This window comes from Leptidea sinapis, chromosome 36, assembly GCF_905404315.1.
Source record: "Leptidea sinapis chromosome 36, ilLepSina1.1, whole genome shotgun sequence".
NCBI classification, from domain to species: Eukaryota; Metazoa; Arthropoda; class Insecta; order Lepidoptera; family Pieridae; genus Leptidea; species Leptidea sinapis.
The window spans coordinates 2,937,413-2,951,267 of NC_066300.1; the positions used below are offsets into that span (position 1 = coordinate 2,937,413).

General features: G+C 37.4%; 1 protein-coding gene across 7 annotated transcripts; it reads left to right on the plus strand.

Moving 5' to 3' along the window:
- Positions 1 to 4,516: 4,516 nt before the first annotated feature.
- Positions 4,517 to 11,021, plus strand: LOC126975562 (pseudouridylate synthase 1 homolog). 7 transcript variants are annotated; one of them, XM_050823504.1, is made up of 7 exons: positions 4,517 to 4,588; positions 5,009 to 5,261; positions 5,795 to 5,961; positions 7,857 to 8,130; positions 9,439 to 9,538; positions 9,989 to 10,144; positions 10,289 to 11,021. In XM_050823504.1, the coding sequence occupies exons 2-7, from the start codon at positions 5,041 to 5,043 to the stop codon at positions 10,730 to 10,732; spliced, it is 1,362 nt and encodes a 453-aa protein (XP_050679461.1). In that variant the 5' UTR covers positions 4,517 to 4,588; positions 5,009 to 5,040; the 3' UTR covers positions 10,733 to 11,021. The 7 variants fall into 7 exon arrangements, with proteins under 7 accessions (XP_050679461.1, XP_050679459.1, XP_050679460.1 ...); XM_050823502.1 differs by having other exon boundaries at positions 4,536 to 4,651; XM_050823503.1 differs by having other exon boundaries at positions 4,568 to 4,592.
- The last annotated feature ends 2,834 nt before the right edge of the window (positions 11,022 to 13,855 follow it).

Here is a 13,855-nt window from a genome sequence, read left to right on the forward strand (position 1 = left end):
GTGTCTTTGTATACCAGAAATCGAGTAAAAGACATTTGAATTCTTTCGAACATGAATTTTGTAAAAGGGGTTCCAAATCACACAAGCCTATTCACAATGCGACCGAACAAATGCATTGTATAAACAGATGACCGAATTAATCTGTTTAAAATCTTTGGAAGTACCTTTAATAAGCCCGGCCATTTTCGTCGCCTTTCCAACAACTTCCTCTATATGTGGTTTGAACGAAAGTCTAGAGTCAGTTAATATTCCTAGATCTTTGGCAGTATTGCCTTCATTGATGGCAAGGTCATTAACAAAATATATTTTAGATATTACATTTTTCTTCCGCGTGATTTTAATATGAACACCTTTATGAGCGTTGAGGATCATTTTGTTACTTCTGGCCCAGTCGCTGACAGTGTTAAGATCTTCTTGTAACAACGCTCCATCATAATGCGACGTAATTAATCCGTACAACCTTAAATCACCAGCATACAGTAGCGCTTTGCTATGCTTCACAACCGAAACTACGTCACTATAAAAACTACAAACAGCAAAGGCCCCAGGAGAGATCCTTAGGGAACGCCAGAAAATGTGGTGAAACACGTGGAGGTAAGACTCTTTGAGACCTACCTACTATACTTAAGTATGACTTAAACCAAGATAATAGGGGGTTAGAGATACCGTAGTTGAAAAGCTAAGATATGATATCGGAATACTGGGTCTCGAAATCTCGAGCGATTGCCAATTCCGTGGCCATCTGGAGGGCAAAGCAAAATTGGCTTCGAAGAAACTGGGCGTCATAAATAGAGCAAGGCAATACTTCAAGCCGGCCCGCATTCTAGCGCTCTACAAAGCGCAGGTCCGGCCTCACATGGAGTATTGCTGTCATCTCTGGTCTGGCGCACCCCAGTATCAGCTCGATCCATTTGACTGCGTGCAACGAAGAGCAGCTCGAATTGTCGGGGACCTAGCGCTCTGTGACGGCTGGATCACTTGGCGTTGCGTAGAGACATCACTTCATTGTGTGTCTTCTACCGCATTTATCACGGGGAGTGTTCCGAAGAGCTGTTCAACCTGATTCCTGCCGCTGAATTTCGAAAATTCTTCTTGAAATTTGACACGCCACAAGTTACGATATCATCCCCACCATCTGGATGTGTGGCGGTCCTCCACAGTGCGGTTTTCAAGGAGCTGTGTACTACGGAGAGCGTATTACGAAGCTGTGGAATGAGCTTCCTTGTGCGCTGTTTTCGGGACGATACGACATGGGTACCTTCAAGAAAAGCGCGTACACATTCCTTAAAGACCGGCAACGCTCTTGTGATTCCTCTGGTGTTGCAAGAGAGTGTGGGCGGCGGTGATCACTTAACACCAGGTGACCCGTACGCTCGTTTGTCATCCTATTCCATAAAAAAAATGATAAGTTATCGACGGTTATTGCTCGAATCCCAAGCCCGTGAACGCTGCAGTGCCCACAGGCTGTATGCTATCTCCCACACTGTTTCTGATATGATATTATGTTGGACACCTCCAGCATACATTGCTATACACAAGACAGTACGGGCGATGCCGTATACCAGTCGTCGACCAGTGCCGGGAGAAACTTGAGTCTTCTATCGAGTCCTCTCTTGAAAAGGTCACGCAATGGGATTAACTGAACCTTGTCCAATTTAACCCCCCGAAGACTCAAGTTTACACGTTTACCACTAAAACAACTCTATTTGTCATCACTCTTCCTTACAGCCTCACCTAGTATCGGATAACTGGGTTTCGAAATCTCGAGCGATTGCAAATTCTGCGGTCATCTGAAGGGCAAAGCCAAATTGGCTTCGTGTAGCGTAGTTTTATAAAAATGTAATTAAATATTAACACTAGACTGCGTCAGATTTTTTTTTTGAGTAAGTATGTCTAAAAAGTTTCTTTGTTAGAATAAAAAAAAACTCCTAAAATATGAGCTCGATATCTTGAAAATTGAGTTAGCGCATGAGGGGGATCCCCTTTTCCATTAAAATAGCATTGATAATAAAACTTTTTCTTTATTTTTTTCAAATTTTCCCTTATCTAGTAGGAAATTAAATTTTCTACAAAAAAGGTCTCTATCATTTTTTCGCTTAAACGCATAGGAAAAAATTATGACACGTGTGAGTTCACTGTGTTGTCCAGATCCAGGTTCAGAAAAGTAGGACAGGTATACAAGTCGAACAGTGTTCCCTAGGGAACACTGACTTTATTTATAATTTGTTTATTTAAGTTAATCTTAATAACGTGTATAAAATATTTGTAAGTTGAAATTATTCAAGTATTATAACGGCACGAGAACTCTACCAGAGCATTCTCGATCGGGCTTCCCGTCGTATTCGGGGAGGGCACAGAACCGCGCATGTCCGAGGACAAACGGGGCTGTAAGACCACGGCACCCCGCTCCACGCTCAACGTTTTGCAATATCAGGGGTATTCACTCCAATTTAAACGCCGTCCATCAACACCTAGAGATGGCGCAGCCAGCTCTGTTTCCTTACGGAGACACAGATATCTCGACCTAGCGACACGTCATATTTAACGCACCCCGAGTACAAAATTGAACACAATTTTTTGCCACATACCGGGTATGTTTGTACGTTAGGGAGTATATCTGCTGTCGCAGTCTCGGCAATTTTGAGGTTAGGGACCTGTCTACTCTCTGGCTCCGTGTAGATTTTGAGGACCGCGTCCGTATGAAAAAAGCTGTCAGCCGCGACTGATAAGTTTGCACAGTCTTTTGGGACGTGGCTTGCAGATGCGTTCCTTTGCCTATTCCACAAAGAACTGTTGACCAAGAAACATGTCGAGTAGTGAAAGTGAGGACGAATTTTTCGAATTAGCGGCAGCTGCTTTATGTTGTCCGCCTAGAAAAAAAATAAAAAGAAGCGTTTGGGTCCATCAAATAAATAAAGAAAGAACGCAGACTGGTGAATTCCACACTTTATATCCACGTTTATTAAGAGATGAGCGCCGATATAAACTTTATTTGAGAATGAATGAAGATCAATTTAATGTTTTGCTAAATTTAATCGAAAATGACATTGAAAAAGATTTAACACAGTTTCGGACTCCTATTTCAGCAAAAGAGCGTTTAGTCGTTACTTTGAGGTAAGTAAATAATACACTAAAATGATTAAGATATTCTTTATTGAATCAGCTCAAAATTATTTAGTTAGTAATTGTTATTTTCAACATTTTTCATTATTCATTTATTTATTTTTTTAATAATTAAAAATTCTTTGAGAATTGTATTTGCTGGGCCTCGATGATAGTTGATAGCGCCCTGGCTGTGCGCCGATGTCTTCTGACTTGAAGGATGAGTGTTTGGTGGAGAAGCTGTACGGTATGTCATCTGTAGTGAAGGTGTTGACTGAGGTATTGTAAGGTAAGACTTGTTTTTGTAGATTGATAGTTCAGCTATACGCACTTGTTTATTAAAAAATATTAAATTTCGTAATACATTTACTGCAACAATGCCTTTTTTACATCATTTCCTAAATTGTCCTAAAATATACTACCTCGATCATCCCACAGCAGACCCCTGTCTGTCATTATAGCGCAACTACCCTTAGTTGCGCTATATTCCGAGTATTATCGTATCGTTCCAAATTTGTCGTTGTCGATTTTGCGAGTAGACTTCCTGGTACGTTACATACATTCTAAGATTAAGTACTAATAAAATATCAAATAGCCTGCTATTACTAATCTCATTCTATACCACCTTTAATAGAAGACTTTGAAAGCCAGAACTTTTTATAATCATCATAATATTATTTAAGAAAGACACACTAACTAACAAGGAAACCGCAATCAAGCGGTTACGAACGCTATGTATTCTGCCTACGATTTCACTTCTGAATGATTAATCTATGACACATACTATTTGTCCTTGTCGTGCTGCAGTTGACATCATAATCTCTATCTTGCTCGAACCACAACGTTAATAATTCGAGATTTATTTGTAAATAAGATATAAAGTCGTGATAGAATACAAATACGACGTTCTTTTATATACTTTCGTACGGTATGAAATGCCTTCACTCTTATATATCTTGCAAACATAGTGTTTACATTTTCTTAACACACAGTTTGGCATTTTAGATTATTATTGTCACGCCACGAAAACGTTCCGCTTAGGTCGCTGCTATTAGCCGACTAAATGAAATTACGACAATTGTCTGAATTTGTCTGCAACATTTTGCGCGCGCTAGTGTGAAATCTACCTCTTTGTTGTATATAATATCATTGATTTTTGATCCATCGTCGCCTATTTTCAGTAAAGGCCTTGTCCAGAAGTGGTCATTTCTATTTTTAACTAGATAAGTGAAAGTTTTTTAAGATTTAGACCTTCCAATGAGTAGCTTTATTTGATTATTACAACACCTGCGTTTTTACAAAAATCACTAATATCTAAAAGTCACTTTTTTAGTATTATTTTTGATATGTATTCAATTAATTTATTGTTTTTTTTGTAGAAATAACATTTACTGTTTAGAACATAGAAGAACGAAAGACTAGGTGGTATGGTCTATAGACTATAGCCTGCCCGTTATGGGCGAATAAAAAAAATTATAAACCGAAAGTAGGTACGAAGTTGTAACTTGTAAATAAGTTTTAAAATATAATCATATAATTTAATCATTTAGTAGGTATCTATTATTTATATGAGAAGCTATAAGTTATACGGTAGTTAACAAATTAACCTTTATTAGGTATGTCAGCCCGAATATTCCAAACATTGATTAATAATTGTTCGCGTTTCAATCTTACACAACGTGCGATTTTTACATTTACAGGTACCAAGAACTTTATCTAGATGTGTTAATCTAGTTTTTCTCTCAAATTAATAAGTAGTAGGTTATAACCATAAAATGTGCCATCCTTGTTGGACCCATGTTTTATGTAGCTACAAATATATTATCTTAGTTAAATACTAGGCATACTCTAACTAGAGTACATGTAATAATTGTTTCATGTTTGATCTAACATAATAAATTTTCAGTTAGTAGGCTACAGAGAGCCCAATTATTAAGGATGAGTACTGCCATACCTATAGTAGAAGAATGTGAAAAAGTTGACAAACAGAATACTAGATACATGCGGCGTAAGAGACAGTGGGAGACTAATGAGAACAAACTTGAGGATGGTGAGACTGACCAAAAAAAAACATGCGAAAATCCTGTTGAAAGAATTAAACGGAAAAAAGTGGCGATGTTGATTGGATATTGTGGTGTTGATTACTATGGTATGCAAAGGTGGGTCAGTGAGTGTCGGAGAGCTATATTGAGAAGATTTTTCTAATAAATAGTAGGTGATTTTTTTAAGACTTTTTCTAGTTCTTTTGTGGGAGGCTTGTTTGCACGGGATACCGGCTAGTTTATGGGTACCACAATGGCGCCTATTTCAGTGGTGAAGCATTAATGTGTAAGCATTACTGTGTGTTTGTGTGAAGGGTGCCACAGCTAGTGAAATTACTGGGCAAATGCACAGCGCGAGCGCAGTTGTAGTGCCACTCAGAATTTTTGGCGTTTTTCAAGAATCCTGAGCTGCACTGTATTGTAATGGGCAGGGTGTATTCAATAACCACCAGCTAAATGTCCTGTTCATCTCATCCCTTATTTTCATGTAAAAAAAAGTCCTAGCCCACATTGAGACATGAAACTCTTTCTTGTAACTATTAGATCTTATCCAGTGCTATTATTCAAACAGAGACATAGTATGTATGCCTTTTTAAACTAATTAGGAATCAGCTATTCTAAGACTTACCAGTAAATGTGTATGTTTCAAGAAATCCTGGGGTGAAGACCATAGAAGAGGATCTATTGATATCACTGAGAGAGTGTAATTATATCACAGAAGCTGATTTTGTGAAGCAGCAGAATGCAGATTTCCAAAGAAGCTCTAGAACCGATAAAGGTGTATCTGCTGCAAGACAAGTTGTGTCACTTAAACTACGTAAGTATTATATATCACACACATGATGCTAACTTCTTTAGTTTTTTCATTTGCTGTAGAATATTCTCACTAGGAATATACAATATCTATTTCTACACCCTATTCTACAGAAAAAAACAGCAGCTGCACTGCCAATACTTACAAATCTTTTAAAAAGATCAAATCTTGATATATTGGTTTTCTAGTAACCTTTCTGAATCGTTTGTTAGATTGTTTCCATATATTTTTAATTTAAAATCATTAATTATTATTCTTCTGTTATATTTTATAATGAGGTATATTTTCTTATAAAGTTATTATTGAATGATCTCAAAATGAATTACACTCTTAATGCCATACTAAAAATAGTCTAGTCTTTTTGTCTAAAGTGAAAACAGGTGACATGGATTGTCTCAAATTATTGTTTTAACAAAATAATCAGCAAGTATAAAACATTTTAAAGTATACATCCAATATTTTTATGAAGTGACATTATTACAAGATTTAGGTATTTGTTGTTAGTATATAATATTGAGTGGAAATAGCGAGTGTTCAAAATTACTATCAGCTATTGGTCATGATATGAGCAATCAGCTGTGTTGTCTTAATATTATTAATCTTTTATTTTGTTTGGAATTTGTATAAAATTATAAAGTATGTAGAATATATTATATTTTGTTAAAATCTGAATTATATATTTTCTACCAGAAAGCAAATGAGTACATCTTAGATACTAAAAATCTATGAATGATGATGAAGACATTTTTTTTAAATATGGCATGAATACCTTCGATTTCTGTTGATATGGGTGTGTATGTTTTTGCATGAATATATTAAATATTACTAATTAACAATACTAAACACAATGCATCCGGCGTTGATCGGGGATCTCATCTAGGTCATTTTTTTGTCCAATGGAATAGCAGGACAAACGAGCGTACGGGTCACCTGGTGTGAAGTGATCACCGCCACCCACAATCTCTTGCAACACCAGAGGAATCACAGGAGCGTTGCCGGCGTTTAAGGAAGATGCCCTTTTTTTGAAGGTACCCATACTTTTATCATCATACTTTATTTGTAGTTCTTATGAACAATATATCAGATTATTTAAATATAGTAACCACTCAATCTTTGCTGACAATAAAGATGGATAGATTAAGATAGAAATAATGTTATGCAGTAACTAAAATAATGTAATGGAGTAACTAGAGTTAGAAAAGATTATTTTAAAATCTTGTAACACTCTAATAATCTTTTAGAATCATATAATTATGTGAAAGGTAGTAAATGCTCATTGTGTATAGTGCCTAACCGCTACACAGTTGTATATGAAAAATGTATAAATTAGATTTTGTTGACAGTTTGTGAGGGATGGATATTTTGATATTATCAAGAAACTGGGAGTGAGCTATCTTATCCTCTACCAATATATAGAAGCAACTATGAACGAAAAATCTCACAGTGCCTTAAATACTCATATGGTTGCAATATGTTACTTTGTATATTATTTCCCTTCCCTATAATATGGTCGAGGGAGGCGAAGGCTGGCTCATGCGTCATGTTCGTGAACAGGCACTGCTTGTGGTGGCAGGATGATCCTGTTGCCGGAGACTTGGTTTCAGATTCTTAAAAGTTATTATATAAATTTTTTATTTATTTATAATCGCTTATAAAATGCTCACAGAATACATTTATTTATTTATGGTGTGTGTAGATGATGCAGCTACTGTACTCAATAACTTTTGTACTTCTTCTCATTAGCTCAACCCTTTACGAAGTAGCGGTAGATTCAATAAGAAAAATATTTTTTTGACCTTCATAAGTGTGTGTCATTTCCGTGACCTACATGAATAAAGTTATTTTGATTTGATTTGATTTATTAGAACTGCAGTGATTTGCATAAATCTTTGTTACAGCACTTGAAGCAGACATAGAAGAGATCAATAAACACCTTCCCGCCTGCATCAAAGTGTTTGGCGTGAAGAGAACTACTAATAAATTCAATTCTAAATCCAAATGTAATGCACGCACATATAGCTATACTCTTCCAACTTATGTATTTGAACCAAAAGCCGTCACAGAGGAAGAGAGAAAGAATTACAGAATAACTGCAGAAAAGATGAGCTTAGTCAATGAAATACTGAGTTATTACAAAGGCACTAAAAGCTTTCACAATTTCACGGAAAAAAAGTGAGTAGAATAATATTGTAACAAATATTTTGTATTTAGATATATTTGATTCATCAATGACTGGTTTTGTGAGTGTTTCGCAAAAAATTAGAACATATTTGTTTGATGTGATTGCTAATTATGGCTTAAGCCTCGTTTATCGCGGCTGGAGAGGGCGGGGTGCGCCGGTGGTGATGACGTGCACAGAATTTTGTGGACACCAATAGTGACATAGTGATAGCGATACTCTCTAAGACAAAAATGATTCACTCGATTGTATGAAACGTGCAGTGGTTGATAGATTGACAGATGACGGCTATAATCTTGTAAAAAACGGAGAAGGCTAAAATCCCCTACGTTAAAAGCAACTGTTCGCTTTCAAACTTAGCTGGATTGTACTTCGTCGCCTAATTGTATCGTTGAGCAGGTTATCAACTGTAGTAGTAGATCCTGTAGATGGAGCCACAACCTGAGAGTTGAACAAGACATAGTGAGATTTATGAATCTTACGTCACTCGAACGATTAGCTCAGTGGAAGAGCGCTCGGACGGTACCCGAAAGGTCGCGGGTTCGAGAACCGCATCGTTAATAAATTTTGGTTACAAATTTAATTTTTTATTATGATGTATTAACTCCGAAATGGTAAGCCCGACTGCTTTACTGACACTCACGTAGTGAACGTCCTGTGCTCCTCAGCCCCCACCGCAACACCTCTTCGTGTGTCGACTATTTATCGCGAAGATTCAGCCTGTATATTTTTTTACATCGTTTGTGTATTGCAAAGAATTGCGGCAATCTTAATTCGCGCAGTCGCTGTATCGACTTTAAAACAAAGTCAATGATTGTAATAATAATACAGCCAGTAATAATACAGTAGGACTTGCTACGTTTCGTTTTTTTTATTATTATTCTTTGCCATTTCGTGTGTTATCCGATTTCCCTTAGTTACGGCACGAGTCGGAAAATCCTTCTATGATTACACAAATAAAACTGAAAACAAAATTTTATTCACGATGTTGGACACGAACTCGCGACCTCTCGCGTTCCGTGCGAGCGCTCTTTCCAACTGAGCAAACCGTTCGAGTGACGCTTCGTTTATGAAATCTTGTATGCATTGTTCAACTCTCAGGTTGTGGCATAATCCCAGAAGTGAGGGTCATCACTTTAAAACATAACAAACCCTATAATGATGTTAAATATTTCTGGTTAGTTATCCATTGGTTTTTGTTTGAGACTTTCACCACATAAAAATACAATAATAAATATATCTGCCGCATACCGAGTGTTAGTCGTACAGATTATGGCACTAACCACTGTTGCAACTTACAGGCACCACAACGACCCGTCCGCATCCCGCTACATGATGTCTTTCAGCTTGGAAAGGGTTTTCAATGAATGTGAGATGGAGTTTGCTGAACTATGTGTAAAGGTACTTTGTTATTCTTCTAAATATATTATAATTACTACCATCTACTTGTATATCTCAATATATATAAATTACGTGACACGTTGTTTGTCCTCGATGGACTCCTAAACTAATGAACAGATTTTGAGAGATAGGATAGTTTTTATTTCGATTTGGGACCCATTATTATTTTTATTTCCAATATTTGTTTTATATGGATATAATATTTTCTATGAGAGAATTTAGTGACGCACGGTTTGACAGTTCCGCTGTGAAACAATTTCATTTTAACTACAGGGAGCATTTTTTACGAAATAATTCTTGATGTTTTGAAATATTATTGGCAAATTCCTATAATTTTTTTTTTATTATGTAATACAGAACATCGTCTGTCAGGTCAGCAAGTTTATTATAAAGCATGATATGCAAACAAAACACTTCGTTGGTATGTATATATTATGTTTGTTTTGACAGGGTCAGAGTTTCATGCTGCATCAGATTCGCAAAATGGTAGGGTTGATGATAGCGGTAGTGCGACGACAGGCGGGATTGGAGATGATGCGCCGCGTGTTCGGAAGTGAGAAACTGATGCTGCCCACCGCGCCAGGTTTGGGTCTCGTGCTGGACAAGGTGAGTCGTGTTCCAGTAGGTAATGATGGTGGCAGGTGGGACTTCAGCTCCTCGAATATAAGATTAAGTGCGTTAAGCTATCATCGTATGATCTCCAGTCAGACGTGTCCTTTTATATAATATGTTTGTTGTGTCCGTTTGCAGGTGCATTACGAGAGATACGACGCAAAGTTTAAAGACAGTCACGAGAACCTAACGTGGGAGGAAGTGGACCCACTCGTGGAGGCGTTTAAGCGAGAGCATATCGTAAAAAGCATCGTGCGCGGGGAGGTGGAAGAGTGGGCGTCCGCGCGATGGCTGGAGAAGCTTTACGGACACTCTTTCGAACCCGCCGCCGATGTCGAAGAAACAAAGGAAGATACCGACGAACGCCTCGAACAAGGTGTCGAACGGTGCGACCAAGGTGACGAACGCTGCGACCAAGTAGACCAAGTTGATGCATGCCTCGACAAAGCTGACGAATGTGATGGTGACGATGAGGGTAAAGAGAAGTTAGTGATTGACGAACAAGCTAATGGCGGTGACGTGATAGATGGCGCACTCATTGAGAAGAGCGAATGTGTGAAGGAAGTTGGTGTTGGGCAGTGACCACGTAGAGTATTCTTTATAATGTATCTGTAGCAGGCATGCTGTCTACCAGTGTATGGGCAGTGATCGACAGAGGCGCCACGGCCGTTAGTACACCGACACGTCTGCCAACCGGACATTGAAGTGATTTAGCTGGCTCACCCTTCACGATGGAGCGTACACTCTGTCGGCTTTGGTGTCGCTATTTTAGTATGACAATCATACGATACATTATGTAACATAGGATTGTGCATTGTAAATTATACCTCTATAAGAATAATATTTTATATAATAAAGTCATAATCAATTATTTCGATCGTTTGTTTATGATGTGTATATATTATGCCCGTCAATTAGTTGACGTGGTCGTGGGGTTCGTCCACTAACCTGTGACACCCCAAGCCAACTACACCAGCTGTGGTTCCCAATGAGACCAATTTAAAAGAATTTTATTAGTGCCATCAACTTGCCGACTGTCAAGGTGGGTTGACTGCTTACGATTTTGTATTTTCTTTGATTAACGCGAGTGTGATGACATTTAAATGAAACACTTTTTAAAGGATTAAAACGCATGTTATTGTAACTGTGTTTCAACATTATATTTTTGCGTAAAAGTTAAATTTTTATTATTATTTTAGTTAACTCGACGTTTCAAGACCTTTCCAAATCTCGATTTCAAGGGAACAACACAGCTACAATTACACGCGTTCCTAATAAAAAACTACATTAAAGAAACCGACTTTAAAAACAGAAAAGTATAAAATAACTTAATAAAGATTTAATTTAATACACCTCTTATGCAAGTCTAATTTTTATTATTCATATAGACCTTTAATATTAATAAAATACTAATATTTGTATGGGCTTACCTATTGATAGGGTTTAAGTCAGTCGTCTTAATCAAAGAAATACTAAATAACAACTTGGATAATTTTTAATGGGAGGGCCCTATCCAAAGAGCCTTGCCACGAGCATCAGATTATGGAACGTACAATTACGCCACTGCATATTTTATTATAAATATTTACACGCACCACAATTTTTTGAGCACAAATTTCTACCTTGGGGTAGTCGAATTCTGATGAGGTCACGAGATGAAAACAAAGAGATGCCAAATTTAGTGAAGAAATTAACATTTTTCTTAAGAAATTCTAGCTTCAAGCACATATATTTCAAAAATAGTAAATATGTTTAGATTCACAATGAGAGGTATGCTATCGAAAAGTCCTTTACGGATCGTCTTGTCCCGAATTTTTTTGAGCAAGTAGAACTCTGTCTATACTTATGGAGTTGCTCAATAGAAAGTTGTCTTCAGAGGCAGACTGTATTGCAGATTATTTTGAAATTGAAAGATTCAAAGTTATTTAAATTAAGTTGAAGGAAATTACTTCGAAAACGTTTTAGTCGTCAATATAAAACTACGTTGTGTAGATTTTTTAAATAAATACGTTTTTCGGGGTAATATTAAATACGCTGTGTCTTTTGCTCTTGCGCCGACGCCGATTAATAAAAATAATCTATTTATTTACGGCCGTTTTAAATAACCTATCTATCCTTTAACGCTTGCTTATATTTCAATAACCTATTGACAGATAGCATTGGACTATAACTATATTGGACATAACTATGGATAGATAAGATCTTGTCATTAAATGGTGACAGTAATGTATCCGTAAGTTAAACTAAAGTTAGATAGGTTATTGAAAACGGCCGTTATTCGACCAACCTGGGCCGAAACAGATTAGGTACTAACATTGATTTATTAAATATATAAAAGTCATTACTAAGTTATACTTTAATTTAAATACCTGAGAAGAATGGGCGCAAAAGACTCAGCGGGCCTCTTTTTAATAAAACTTAGTTGCAATGAAAACGCCTGGGGGCGGTCGCTCTATTTCCAAGATGTGTCATCATTTACATAAAATGTAACCTTTACTATGAGGATGATAGCAAAACTAAAGTGGCAGTGGACAACTCGAAGGACAGATGGCCGTTGAGCCAGCACAGTCGTCGAATGGCGTACACGTACCTACTAGAGGACGCAGTGTTGGTAGGCCATCCCAAAGTTGGACCGAAGATCTGGTCAAGATGGGTGGAATAGGTTGGATGAGGTCAGCGTAGGACAAATCGTCGTGGAGATCTTTGGGGGAGGCCTATTTCCACCAGTGGCTAAAGTGATGAAGCTTTATTAAAACGTTTTTTCATAAATTCTCTTGAAATTCGTAACACATTTGTTTTGTACATATACTGGGGTCATGTTGTAAAAGCATATACAGTATTTTAAAAATAACGCAAGCAAAATAGTGTTTCTTTGAGACAGTAGGTCATTCATATTAACGTGGGATTTTGTGGGCATAATGTTAGCTCTAAAAGACATTCTTAAATTCTGCATTGTCTGTGTAGTTGGAGTCGAGTTCCCTGATGTTGTAAAAGTCTACGTTATATGTGCAGCTGGTAGCTGTAATTAATAACGTAGTCACGTTTATCCTCGTCAAAAAGTGAATCCATGTCTTTCTTATAGCACACTACTGAAGTGTCTTGTAGGACCGCTATCATAATTTTGTCTCGAATGTGTGACTCTCCCACATTAAAAAGCTCTCCGACCCTATTCATTTTACTCCCCAGGGTTCACACACACGACCGTAGTTATAGATAGCGAGAATAGATCTCTTTGTAATACCTATAGTTAAGAATACAAACAATTTTTCAACATTTCAGTGGCCGATAGAATGTGATGCATAGCAGGGTTTGTGTTTTGTGTGTACTGAAGGATCTATACACACCTCACATATGGAGATGTGGGCCTGCTCTTAGAAATCTACTAATCGTTTAAGTTTGTGAATGAGTAGTCCCCTAGTGAAAAGTCCACGTTTAGGGTGGAATGTGCGGAGCTGTAATCACCACATAATACAACGGTCAGCCGAGAAGGCAATCGTCATGAGACGTCAACTTATTAGAGGTCCTTGTTCGTCACCCACAGATCCAGGTGGGCTCTATGATTATATTTTATTTCTATATACGGAAGTCGCAACAATATGAAATAGTGGGTTCTGGCACATTTTAACTTCTTGTCGATGACTCAACACCGCAACTAGATCTGTTATTCAATATTTATTCATGAATGAAGGCGCCGCGGTGCGCATG

Bases quoted from the DNA above. Each gene is read 5' to 3' on its own strand.
- LOC126975562 (XM_050823500.1), top strand. From the start codon at position 4,721: ATGTCAGCCCGAATATTCCAAACATTGATTAATAATTGTTCGCGTTTC. The intron at 8,131-9,438 runs GTGAGTAGAATA...TGCAACTTACAG, and splicing joins CACAATTTCACGGAAAAAAA to GCACCACAACGACCCGTCCG. The intron at 10,145-10,288 runs GTGAGTCGTGTT...GTCCGTTTGCAG, and splicing joins TGGGTCTCGTGCTGGACAAG to GTGCATTACGAGAGATACGA.